The following is a 13,842-nucleotide window of genomic DNA, read 5'->3' as shown; positions in this document are numbered from 1 at the left end:
CCCATATAATGCCCCATGTAGGATGTCACCTCTCCCCCCATATAATGCCCGAAGCAGGCTGTCACATCCCCCCTATATAATACCCCATGCAGGATGTCACCTCTCCCCCATATAATGCCCCATGTAGGATGATACCTCTCCCCCCATATAATGGCTCATGCAGGATGTCACCTCTCCCCCCATATAATGCCCCATGCAGGCTGTCACATCCCCCCTAAATAATACCCCATGCAGGATGTCACCTCTCCCCCATATAATACCCCATGCAGGATGTCACCTCTCCCCCCCCATATAATGGCCCATGCAGGATGTCACCTCTCCCCCCCATATAATGGCCCATGCAGGATGTCACCTCTCCCCCCCATATAATGCCCCATGCAGGCTGTCACATCCCCCCTATATAATACCCCATGCAGGATGTCCCATCCCCCCATAGTGCCCCATGCAGGTCCCCTATGGCCCCATACAAAAAAAAAAAAATCCAATACTCACCTCACTGCTTCTCTGGACTCGAGTGCAGCCGGCATCTTCACGCTGTGCGCTGTGACCGCTCAGGAGAGAGCGCGGTGTATAGACGTCACCGCGCCCTCTGACCTGAGACGTCACAGAGCATCAGCGGAAGACACAGGAGCTGCTGCGGAGCACGGGGAGGGGTAAGTATGACGCCGGGTGCCGGGGTCCTGATGGAGGGGAGAGGAGGGGAAAGGAGGGGAAAGGAGGGGCGTCACACTTGTCCTCGGGAGATTAACGGCCGTAGCCGCTGATCTCCCGATGATAGCCGCATGTAGGTCAGCGGCGCCTGCGGTCGGGGGACTTATGCTGCGAGCAGCCGGCTGCATCGCCGCTGACCTCCATGCCGCACATGAGCCGCTAACGGCCGCCATGTTTTTCTGAAATGCCGCGTCGCTGATTGGCCGCGTCCGGACCAATCAGCGACCCGGGATTTCCAGGACAGACAGACAGATGGGATAAGACAATTATATAGATAGATAGATACACACAAAAAAAATTTATAACCCCTCCATGACCAGGAAATCTAGTATTTTGAGCTTTGATTTTTTTTCTCAGCTTCTTCCAAGAGTCATAACTTTTTTGCTTAACATAGCAGTACGAAGGCTTGTTTTCTGCAGGATAAATTGTAGTTTTGAAGGGCACCATTCACGCTACCATATAATGCAGTAAACAAAACGGGGGGATGAAACGGTGGCAAAGCAGTGAAAGAAAATGCAATTCAGCTATAGTTTTTTGGGTTTTCCTTTTACGAAATTCATTATGCAGTAAAAATTAGCTAGCAGTATGATTGTTCAGGTCAGTATGAGTGCAGCGATACCAAACTTATTTTAATTGTTATGTTTTAGAGGTCGAAAAAAATTCAGAACTTTTTTTATCCAAGTTTGGTTTGTGTTGCATTTTTTGAGACCTGTAACTTTTTAATTTACTGCGAGTTCCTAGGAACGCTCCATCCATACTTTTAAATTATGAAGTTACAAAGGGAAGGGTGTTTCAGATCAGACAATAAAATTATAAAACACAGAACTAGTCGATGTCTAGCATTTAGGCTCAAATAAGTTTTTTTTTTGTTTTTTTTATTTGTAGCAATGGTGCCATCAAATCAGTGAAGAGAACTCTATTAAGATGGGCTTCCGATGTGACAAAGTTTAGTCCAAATCTGCAGGAAAACCAGCATGTGTTCACGACAAATATTGCAGATTTTCCCCACTTTGCATTATGAAGGGTAAAATTCACAATGTGAATTCACAGCAATACAATGTTCTGCAAATGTGAACATTTGCTGTATCCTCTACTATGTGTGAATGGGATTTTATAAACTGAGCAGTAAACAACCATAAACTAAAAATCTTACATTTCTTGAGGCCTCTGAAGCAACATGCAACCATGGAAATCTTACATCAATACTTCACATTATTACATAAAAGCAGGATCTCTTATGCTGCGCTTGGATCTAGTTGGAAGCACTTACCCCCATCAGCACATATGCTTCTGCCTTGGCTTCTTCTGTCTGGGGGAGATGAAGGTTCATTTCGTCCCCATCAAAATCAGCATTGTATGGTGTGCAGACACATTCATTGAAGCGGAAAGTTCTATGTGGTTTCACTTTGGCCTACACAAGAAAAATATCCAGATGTTAGCAACCATATGGGCTCATTTATAACAAAACCTGGAAATGGTAGGAGCGATAACCATGCACAAAGCAGAAAATCAAAGAGCAGGATCCAAAAGGGATTAGGAATCACTGCAAAATCCACAGGGCGTGTGCCAACTGGTGGATAAGAATAGTGAAAGTCACACTGACCGGAAAAAATGGACCACAATAATGACATTAGATTGGCTTTATCTCTGTGTTTCAACACATCTAACAGAGAATATGCAAGGAAAGACTGGGCCATTTTCACAGCAGCGCAGATATGCTGCTCCATGGTAGAGCTCTGTTCTCACACAAGCAGGCAAACCTGACCAAACCTGAAACAAACACTATAGAGCAACACAAGTAATACTCCTCCCAAAAGACTATAGGAAAATACAATTGGCAATTAAACAAGGTTTCTGGGCAGGCTAACACAGAGCGTATATATGTGCTTCACTTTATGTGGGAACTCGGCCATATGTACTACATGGGCAACACTTATGATACTAGTAGGAACGTGTAGAAAGTTACTGGAGAGGAAAGTGGACTGAAGAGACGTGATGAAAGATATATAATGAACTCCTTCTGTAATGAAGGCACAGCTGGAGAAAACACAGGAACAGAGAAAATCAGACTAGTATTTGACTAATTCCCTGTATACCACTATGGGTGCAATGTCGGTGACCCCACATAGAGAGATGATCAGACGTCCAACATCATCCGTTTTCCAAACATCTCTTCTTATGTATTAAAAACACAAAACAAAAGCAACCGTTGTAATGAAGATGCAGACTAAAGGCAGAAAGACAGAGGGGACCCATGGTGATCCACCATTTCATTCTACAACACTCCCTTATGTCTAACAATTCATATAGAATTGTTAGCGATGTGAAGGAAACCATTTTGCCTTGTGTATCTTCCATCTTGTTCCCTGTATCAACAATGTGCATAGACTTCATCCATGTAGCCCCCAACCTTGAAGAACAAGTTCCAGACTCAACCTGCATGACTGCAGGCTATATCTATAGTACGTCACCTGTCTATATATAAACCTGAATTTACATTGAGTATACAACTGCTATATCTGTGTGTTGCTTCCTCCAAGACACTTGTACACATACATTTATATAGTCAATTCTTTTGGCACCACACTGTATTGCAAGGAGCATATTTCGGTCACAGCCATAAAACTCAGTAGCTCAGGTATTTCCTTGCAGTCTAACACACCCTTGTGAAGACCATAAAAATTAGCACTAAATAAAAAAAGCTCGTCTGGAACTGAATGTTATTTTTTTTTTAAAATAACCAAAACAAACAGCATACTCAAAGGAGCAGTAAGAATAAAAGAAGAGCAAAAACAGGCCATTTTTAATCTGGTGATAGGAGCTCTTTAAAAGACTGGCAACATTACATACCAGCTCCACATCATACCAGTGACAACACTCCGCAAGAAAAAAAATCCTGGCTGAATGCCCAACCATATCCTGAGACAATCAAACACCTGAATGAGATGTAAATTAACTGAATACGTTTTATTGTTAAATAAATATTTAATATTGTAAAATATTGCTTATAACTTATTGTTAAAAATAAGCTTCACTGATTTTTTTACAGCATAATTTACTTTCTGCAGAAAACATAAATCACCAATTTTTAAGTAAATATATTTCTAAAGGTGCTATTGACATGAAATTCTCAACAAATGTCGGTAACAACCTATCCAATCCACACAGGTAAATAAATCAAACCATAGATGTCCAGAAATTAAGTTATATGTAATAATGACAAATGACACAGAAAAAAAAGCATTGAACATGCTTAGGGCTCTTTCACACGTCAGTGTCTCCAGTACATGTGGCGAAAGTTTCCACACGTACTGGAGACACTGACACACACAGACCCATTCAAATGAATGAGTCTGTGCACAGACAGTGTCCATGGGCAAAATACATTTCTATGTTCTTTTCTTACCAGCTGCACAGGCCGCAAAATGTCCCATACTGATGACATCCGTGTGTCATCTGTGTGACACATACCAGCGCCTGGGAATCAGCAGTACAGTTAGAAATGTTCCCAAGCGCCGGCTGCTGAACGCTGCCCTCATTATTGTCCTCTGCCGGCGTTGCGATCAGCACCAGCAGGGGACAATGTTGAGAGTAGTAGTCTCCTCCCGCTGTCTCCAACTGTAAAATAAGAGTAAAATAAAAAAATCCATATACTCACCTGTCCTAATTGTTCCCCTCCGTAATCCACCTGACCGGACTGCTCACGCCGAGGAACCGGGGAGAATGAGTCGCTCCAGTGAGCATGCCATGGAGCTGAGCTCAGTAAATGACAGGACACCACTCGCTAAGAACAGCTTCAGGGCCCACTCGCTGGAGCGAGTCATTCTCCCCGGCGTGATCAATCAGCTGGATAACAGCAGGGGACACTTAGGACAGGTGAGTATATGTATTTTTTTTATTTTATTCTTATTTTTAGAGTTGGAGACAGCAGGAGGAGACCACTACTGTCAACATTGTCCACTGCTGGTGCTGATCGCAGCGCCGGCAGGTAACAATGATGAGGGCAGTGTTCAGCACCCGGGCACTTGGGAACATTGTGAACTGTACCGCTGATTCCCAAGTTCCGGTATGTGTGATCCTGATGCGGCACACGGACATGGATATCTCCGGTACTGGTTTTTCCAGTACTGGAAATATATGGACGTGTGAAACTGGCCTTACTGACATTTAATATTTCACACAAAAGTCTTTGTTCGTGATGACCGCTTCAAGAATCCTCCTGTATGGGAAACTAGTCACGTGCATTGCTCAGGTGTGATTTTGGCCCATTCTTCCACACAAACACTATTTAAATCGTGAAGGTTCCGTGGGCTCCTTCTATGAACTCTGAGCTTCAGTTCCTTCTATTAATTTTCTATTGGATTCAGGTCAGATGATTGGCTGGGCCATTCTAGCAGCAAATAAAATTCTTAATTGGTTTCAGAGAAAAAAAATAGAGCAGCTAGAATGGCCAAGCCAGAGTTTCATTGGTTTCTAGAATGGCCCAGCCAATCATCTGACCTGAAGCCGATGGAAAATTTATGGAAGGAACTGAAGCTCAGAGTTCATAGAAGGCAGCGACGGAACGTTCAGGATTTGAAGAGTGCATGTGTAGAGGAATGGGTCAAAATCGCATCTGAGCAATACATGTGACTAGCTTATCCATACGGGAGGCGTCTTGAAGCGGTCATCACCAACAAAGGCATGTGTACGAAGTATTAAATAGATTTCAGAAAGCATGTTCAATACTTTCTCCCAGTGTAATTTCCCATTATTACACATAACTTAAATTATGGACATCTATGGTTTGATTTCTTCATATGAGTGGATTGGATGGGTTATCACCGACATCTGGTGAAAATTTCATGTCAACAGCACCTTTAGAAATAGATTTACTTAGAAAATTGGTGATGCGTTCAATACGGATTTCACCCACTGTATATTTACACTGTTAGTAGTAATGAAAGGAACAAAAAAAAAAAGAAATAGAGAAAACTAAGCTAAATCCAGAAATGTCCTTAAATTCCTCTCCAATTTTGCAATTAAACCAGAGACCTACACAAACATTCCATGCATGCTCCAGATACACAGCTATGTGTTCCTCACATGTCCAGGTGGAGACAGGTGTTCTTCACACTGTCTGCGGGAGGAGACAAGCATCACTGAGCCCCATCACTCCAGCCTTATCTACACTACCGTTTTATGAACGTGCATACATTTCTGCAAAACTAACAGTGTGGGCAAATGTATCTCCAGTTCCCAGTGTTCTTCATTTCTAAGTTTAATGTTCTTTTAAGTATATATCTTCCATACACTAAACATCCTGATCCTGTGGTACTCACTATGTGAGCCATGATGCTGAGTTTGTGCAGGGATGGCTGTCGGTTGAAAAGAACTATGTCTCCGTCTATGAGATGCCTCTCCACTATGTCTCCATATCGCAGTTCTTGAGCCATCTTTTCACGATTACCATACTTAAGGAACCTGCAAAAGCAAGTTTTACACTAGAGACATACGGAAAGCAAATACAAATATATTTAGCTGTGAAAAATAAATTCTGCAAAAGCACATTTTCCCACTTGGGTGCTTTCATGCCCTTGACTTTGCACTACCGGGACAGGTTCAGTGCTGTTGCTCTCCATTGGGGACACATTTCCATTCATCAGATCTTGCCTACCCTGAACTGTGGCTGCTACATACAGTCATAAATAATGAAATATTTCCACAAAGGTTAAAAGGCAAGCCTCAAACAAAGGAAAAGCCAACCTCTTCATCTGGGTATGTCGCTGCTGGATGAAGTTTGCTCCTGGATGAACATCTGGCCCGTTCTGTACCAGCTTCCTCATAAAATGGATATTTGCCTTATTCACCTGCAAATAAAAAAAAAAGTAATGCATCGAAATGCAGCATTCAAGAAAAAAATTCCAGACATCTTCAGCATAGTTAACTGAAAAAGGGATTCCTGCCTAAATAAAGAGTGCCAATACAAAATACAAAACTACACAAGTCCATAAACTTTAATGCCGCTGTTAGAAATTTACAGCAGCATTTAAGTAGTTAACAGCTCAGCTCCACCTGCTACTGTTAGTGGTAGCTGCTGGCAGTGTTTCACAGCCAGCGTCTGCATACAATGAGGTAGGCTCAGCTTCTGAGCTTGCATCAAAGAAGGGGACCCGACATATGATGTAAATGTAGATCATATGTCAGGAAGGACTTACTGGTTGAAATCAACCTCAAAAGGGGTATTTCAAAGTTATTCAATTACCTTAATGAGCATGGAAATAAGCAAGATTACAATGGAATTGCTCATTCTATCAGCTGTCATTGTCTTGCTGAGAGAGCTTATTTCTCACACAGTGTAGGGCTTGTTTCTACGGAGCTGGGCCACAAGTGCCTTGCTCAGGCCGTGGCCCAGGGTGCACAGTGGTTTCATTCCAGGAGGGGAGTTAACTCCTAACATTCCAGTCAGCTCTCTAGCACAGTGATTTGTATACAGCATTTATGTACTCACCTACCTCCCTCTCAGCTCAAAATAACCAACTGCTTTCAAAGCAGTTCTCCTAATCACAGCCCTCACTGTCCAGAGTTCTGTGCTTCTTCAAATGCCATTTTATCTATGTGTAAATTTAGTGGTAACAGTGTAGACTCAGAACAAGCCACTGATAGCTGAATGCATTACAGCAGAACTTGTGTTGAGCTTTATATTTCTACTAATATCAAAATGGTCTCACAAGGAGGACAGCCCTCCCACCAGAAACCAGGAAGTAAGCTGACTGCAGAGCAGTGAGCCTCAAGAGACAACTTGAGAATAACCCTTTAAGGTCTTAACTATGTGGTACCTAACACCAGCTAGCACTGACCATGAAATTCCTGGGTATTCTTCTAATTGCTTTATAGGTTGCCCCACTATAGGCGATATGATACACATATGGTGGACATGACTGAAGGTCAAAAGATTGTAGATTAGAACCTACTCCTTAACAGATTAAAATACTCCCTCAAAAAAAATATAAAAAAAAGTATCAATAAAAGTATCGCCCACGTCCCTCGGTTTCCTTAAATATTTATTTTTTGTGGCAGTTAAGCAGATAATTGTTCGTGGTTAGAAGAGCATTTGCTTCCATTAGCAGAGGTCAAAAGACGCCTCTCTTGGTATAAAATAAATTAAAAACTAACATCTATTCTTCTAGAGCAGCGCTTCCCAAAATTCAGTCCTCACAGCCCCCAACTGATCATGTTTTCAGGATTCCATTAGCATTGTAGAGAGGAGACAACCTGTGGCAATTTCTGATAGTAAAATAGTAAAGAAATCCTGAAAACAAGATGTGTTGAGGGCCTTGAGGACTGGAGTTTGGGAAAACCTGTTACCTCAAGTGGTGGTGGTAATCACCTTAGCTATTTTCTGTGTTTTTTTCTGATTTCCTTGTCTTCAAATCAAGGTTTCCTTTGGAGCTTAAGGCTTAGTGCCCACGATGCAGAAATTTTCCTGAGCATTTCTGCATCTCCTTGGTAGAAAAACGCAAGCGGTTTTTCCATGCGTTTTTGCATGCATATTTGCCATGTGTTTTTCCAATGCATTGTATAGGCAAATACGCATGCAGAAACACACAAGAATTGGTCATGTCCGTATTTAAATCTGCTCAGAGAAAATCCTGATCATGTGCACAGAACTTGAAAATGTCATAGGAAGTCATGGGAGAAAGTATGCAATGTGTTTCTGGAGCGTGTACGCGCTGCAAATATGCACCAAAACCGCATCGTGGGCACACAGCCTAACTGTTACAGTTTATCAGTTCCCATGTCACATTGAATTTCCTATTGATTGCTACCACACACACACTTTAGGCAATGGGGCCTTAAATCATTCTTCCAAACAAAAATGGAAAGATTAAAAATAAATAAATACCCGGTTTCTCTGTAAGAATTCACAGAGATTGTTTTCGGATAAGGGTGGGAAACCTCCAGCCTCTGGGCCGAAATAATTTGGCTCAGACTTCAAGCTGATCCCTGATGAGACACAGAGCTTGGGCCACACACCTAATTTTCCTGACCACCAGCGCGTTATTTTTCTGTAGAGTGCGTGTACAACGCACATGCATGGTTCACTACTGAACACCACTGCGACACATACACTGGATAACGTCTGATACTGGCCACTGCCAAGATGTTCACTGTGGACAAAGTCAGCTCACTTTGCTCTCCTGTCCCATGCTTTCTTCTTTGGCAGCAGTCTCGGTGTCGCCTACGCCTTGAAAACACACAGCAGTCTCGGTGTTGCCTATGTGGTGAATACACACAGCAATCTCTGTATCTCCTACATGTAGAATATACAGCAGTCCCACTAATGTAAGCAACCAGTAACACTTTGCCATAAGAATCAACAGAATGAATGTAATTTAATAGTTAAAGCATTAAGGTTCATTGCAGGTTTACCTTTTCAGGAAAAGTAAGTATTCTGGCCACATGTACGGGAACAGCAACTTCATCTATACGGAGATTTGGATCAGGAGAGATCACTGTGCGGCCAGAGAAATCTACTCTCTTGCCAGAAAGATTCCCTCTAAACCGACCTGTAAAATGGAAAAATATAATAAGGTTAAATAAAAGTAAAATAAAGATATGTAACAAAGGTAAATTTTTTTATCAGACTGGAGCAGCTGTTGCTAAAACGAAAATTTACAATGGTTGACACTAAGAAAAAGCAAGCCTGAACTGCCACAAGTTATTCTTGGTACAAGAGATGTTCATAGTTCAACATTTTTCTTTACTGGAGATACGACCGTGGTTTCTTACATTTCCCAAAAACAAACAAACCGGTCATTCTGATGAACATGATGGACCATGATAATGCGGTAAGTAGTTGAGATAACAAAAAGCCGCAGATGATATTAGATTATAATTCCACCAAACGGGCAGTTGATACACGAGATCAACTAATAGCTGCGTACACAAGCAAACGCAAAAGCAATCGGTGGCCAATGGTTTTATTTTATAATATGTTGATGTACCCATCTACAATGCATTTGTTTTATTGCATGAAATAAACCCTGATCGGAACGCCAATAAACTGCATAAATGAAGACTCTTCCTGGAAGAATTAGGAAAGTCACTTGTTATGCCATTCATTTTAGGAAGAAAGGTAAAGGAGCAGCAGCCATAGTAAACCGTATCCAGCAGCATGCTCAACAAAGCACTGGAAAAAAGCCTAAAAAGGAAAATATGCAGCATTTGTCCATCTTCGTGTGATAAAAGCTCTGTAGGCGGGTGTATACTGCAGAGGAGGAGCGATTTGCTTTTTTTGCCTAGTGTCAACCTCCTAGCGACAGCAGCATACACCCCATGGTCCTGTGTCCCCCAATGAAGTGATAAAGAAAAGAAATATTACATGTTCTAGTCATAGTAAATATTTATGTAAAGCACATGTGAGTTATTTCTGTGCAGAATGTAAGAATGTCTGAATATAAGTGAACCTGTACAACCCTTTTCTAAAGAAAATAAATTGACTTTTATTATTCATTTTTTTTGACCACCATATTCACATACAGTTAAATAATGCAACTAGTACTCAAGTAATCCGCTTAGAGTAGCTAAATGTCAAAATTAACAGATTTTAATAAGTCACATTGACCCAAACAGTACAAGTGTATAGCAAATAGAACAGAACAGCAGGGTTACTAAAGTGACATTTAACAGTTGTGTGACTGGCACCAGGGAAGTTTAGATGTTAAGGTACATTTGTTTGCAATAGACTGTACCTTGCTTCCCCTTTAGTCTTTGAACAAAGCCACGTGTCCATTTTTTAGGGGCCATATTTAAAGGAATTCCAGACAGTTCACTATTTATGTAAAGTGCACACTGCAACTGAAGGAAATCCCAATCCTCAATGATCATCTGAGTTTTGGCTCCAGAGATTCTATGCTGTATATAAAAAAAAGCAAAACAAAGATTACAACATAATAACCAAATTTGGGAAATTATAGTCTAGCTATAAAAGAGAACCTGACACCTCTAGAAATGCCATTTACCTGTAGATATATGGATAATCTGTTGGTATATAGTGTAGTCAGCTTAACCCCTTTAACGACCTTGGGTCTTTGTGTTTTCATTTTTTGCTCCCCTTCTTCCCAGAGCCAGAACTTTTTAAATTTTCGTTCAATATCGCCATGTGAGGGCTTATTTTTTGCGGGACAAGTTGTAATTTTAAATGCCATCACTGGTTTTGCCATATCATGTGCTGGAAAACGGGAAAAAAATTCCAAGTGCGGTGAAATTGCAAAAAAAATGCAATAACAGTTGTTTTTTGGGTCCTTTTTTTACCACGTTCACTGACTGCTAAAACTGACCTGCTATCATTATTCTCCAGGTCATTACGAGTTCGTAGACACCAAACATGTATAGGTTCTTTTTTATTTAAGTGGTGAAAAAAAAAATGCAAAGTTTGCTAAAAAAAAAAGAAAAAAAAAATGGCGCCATTTTCCAAGACAAGTAGCGTCAACAATTTTCAGGATCTGGGGCCAGATGAGGGCTTATTTTTTGCGTGCCGGGCTGTCTTTTTTATTGATGCCATTTTGGGGTAGATCCGATGTTTTGATCGCGCGTTATTGCGACCAAAAAAACATAATTCTGGCGTTTAGAATTTTTTTCCTCGTTACGCCGTTTACCGATCGGATTAATTCTTTTATATTGATAGATCAGGAGATTCTGAACGCGCCGATACCAAATATGTGTATGTGTTTTTTTTTTTTTAATTATTTTATTTTGAATGGGGCGAAAGGGGGTGATTTAAACTTTTAGATATTTTTTATTTTTTTAATATTTTTTTTTTTTTTTTACACTTTCGCCATGCTTCAATAGTCTCCATAGGAGACTAGAAGCAGCAGTTGTCTAATTGCTTCTACTGCATACAAGGGATGAGCAGATCGCCTGTATGCAGGAGAAATGCTCCTGTGCTATGAGCGCCGACCACTAGGTGGCGCTCATAGCTAGCGAGACATGACAACCACAAGGGTCTGCTGCAGACCCTAGGTCGTCATGCCAACCCATCGGTGACCCGTGGGGCCTAGGACGAGGGGAGGGGCCTAGGACGTGCTTCCCAGAAGCGCGAGTTAAATGGCGCTGTTGCGGGCACATGTCAGCTGTAAGAATCAGCTGACATGTGCCCAGTTCAGTGCGGGCTCAGCGCCGGAGCCCCCGCTGAACCAGCCTTTCCAACCTGGTGCTTACTATTACTGACCAGGTCGGAAAGGGGTTAATATAGCATTGGATACACAGAGAAAATGCGGTGTTATTCTCCCTGCAGCCGCTAACTCCCAGTCATCCCTGACTATAAGGTGAGCTGCAGCTGTGGTCACTCTCCAGCACATTGATTGGCAGCTTCTCTGGACACACACACTGCAGACAAGCACGGCAGATATGGCTGGGAATCAATGTGCAGGGGGAGTGATTACAGCAGCTGCTCTCCGTATAGCGAGCCATGACTAACAGCTTCCTGTACTGCTGGGAAAATAAAACGTCATTATCTCATGGTAGATGCTGCTGCTCCAGTTAATTGGCTAAATAAAAATTTATAAGTAACCATAGTTTTAATTTTTATTTCATCAATCTTCACATGAAAATATGCAACTTTGTAATATATCTTATCAGACAAATCTGCTTGTTTCTACTTCTGGACTAATCTATTAACTTTCAATGCATGGATAAAATCTGAATAAAGTTTAGAACCATTTTCCCATTACTGAAATAGGAGATGACAGTTGGTGCTTGTAAAATTCGATTGAGGGGAGGAGCTGGCATAAGAGACAGACATTCTACTGTAAGTTCTCCTAAAACAGTTACAGTTCTAAATAAAACTTTATGAGCACTAACTGCCATCTCCTATCTCAGTAATGGGAAAATCTATATTCACCAAAGACAGACTTGAATGATAATTTTGAGAATGAAGCAGATTCTTTCTCCTCCAGTCCTGGAGGAGAAAGACCGGTAATGTAGAAACAAATCGGTTATTTCGGCACTGCTATGTTATTTCTGCACAAACCACGATTGTCCTGAGGAAGAAGTATGTATACTTCGAAAAGCGTTGACTAAATAAACCACTTACACCCCGATTGGCATCCCTCATCCTTCCTACATGGCAGCGCAGAAATAACCCATTTGTTTCTCCATTACCGGCATTTTCATCCCCTTGTGGGTCCGCAGCAGCCTAACCGTTATTAGTGGTTGTGTGCAGGTGAGCACTAACAAGTTAATTTTACCCAGATAAGACCCTATTTTTGCTCTGTGAGTCTTTCCAGTTCTCGGTTGACCTGGAGGAGAAAGAAGCAGATTTCTCTAATAAGATATAGTACAAAAGGTTCTTATTTTCATATGTGCTATTGATTAATGAAATAATTAAACCGGTTACTTTAAATGCTGTTTACCTGCAGATTATCCCTATATCTGCAAGCAAATAGTGTTTCTTCCTAAAAGTGACGTTTTCATTATATTAAAGAATTATACCCTTCACAAAAGGAAGAAATTGTGATAATTTCATTGGATGCCTCCCTGCTTAAAGGGGAATGCAAGGAGCAGAACACAGAGGTTGCTTTCACTCCATTGACCAAGACTGCAAGTAAAAAGAGTGACTTTTACATGCAGATACACAATTTGATATTCTGTTATACAGTATTTTTTTTTTTTGGGGGGTGGGGTGGAATTTTTATTTCTCACTTGAAAAGCAAAAAAATAAACTAGAGGTAAAAACAAAGACACCTCACCTTCTTAATGACGTCATTTAGGAAAATTATTTCTGTTAACTTCATAGTAAGGTCATCTTCATTAGTGCCAGATTTCAGGTCGCTCACTACTGAAGGCCGGATACAGAGGGGAGGCACGAGAAGCCTGGTGAGGATAAGGTCACATGGCTTAGCCGCTTCTGGATTCATGAGTAATAAAGGCACGTCTTCAGCTGGGATCCGTTTCAGAATATTTAATACGACTAATGGGTTTAAATTTTCCTGGAAAGAATCAGATATCAAGTTTGAGCACGAGACATTAGTCAGAATTTTGTCAAGCATGATTACCAACATTCATGGTATAAGATGATGTGGACTCTTAACACCCTTCCCGAAATATGACGTACCGTTAATGTCCCCTTGTATGATGTAAGCACCGGGG

At 41.3% G+C, this 13,842-nt stretch overlaps 1 protein-coding gene across 1 annotated transcript in view; it reads right to left on the bottom strand.

Annotated features, from left to right (window-relative positions):
- POLR3A (RNA polymerase III subunit A) overlaps positions 1-13,842 on the bottom strand; it is a 104,682-nt gene that overhangs the window by 74,134 nt on the left and 16,706 nt on the right. The window contains exons 6-11 of the mRNA XM_073686033.1: positions 13,443-13,682; positions 10,446-10,608; positions 9,124-9,260; positions 6,457-6,560; positions 6,033-6,174; positions 1,982-2,122 (exon numbers count right to left, since the gene is read on the bottom strand). Coding sequence (XP_073542134.1) covers positions 1,982-2,122; positions 6,033-6,174; positions 6,457-6,560; positions 9,124-9,260; positions 10,446-10,608; positions 13,443-13,682 — 927 coding nt within the window. The remainder of the gene's footprint in view (positions 1-1,981; positions 2,123-6,032; positions 6,175-6,456; positions 6,561-9,123; positions 9,261-10,445; positions 10,609-13,442; positions 13,683-13,842) is intronic.

This window comes from Phyllobates terribilis, unplaced genomic scaffold (genome assembly GCF_046119375.1).
Source record: "Phyllobates terribilis strain yellow unplaced genomic scaffold, ASM4611937v1 Scaffold_5__5_contigs__length_657084704, whole genome shotgun sequence".
NCBI lineage: Eukaryota > Metazoa > Chordata > Amphibia > Anura > Dendrobatidae > Phyllobates > Phyllobates terribilis.
Note: the sequence above shows the minus strand (reverse complement) of the source record. Positions and strands in the feature narration are given on the sequence as shown.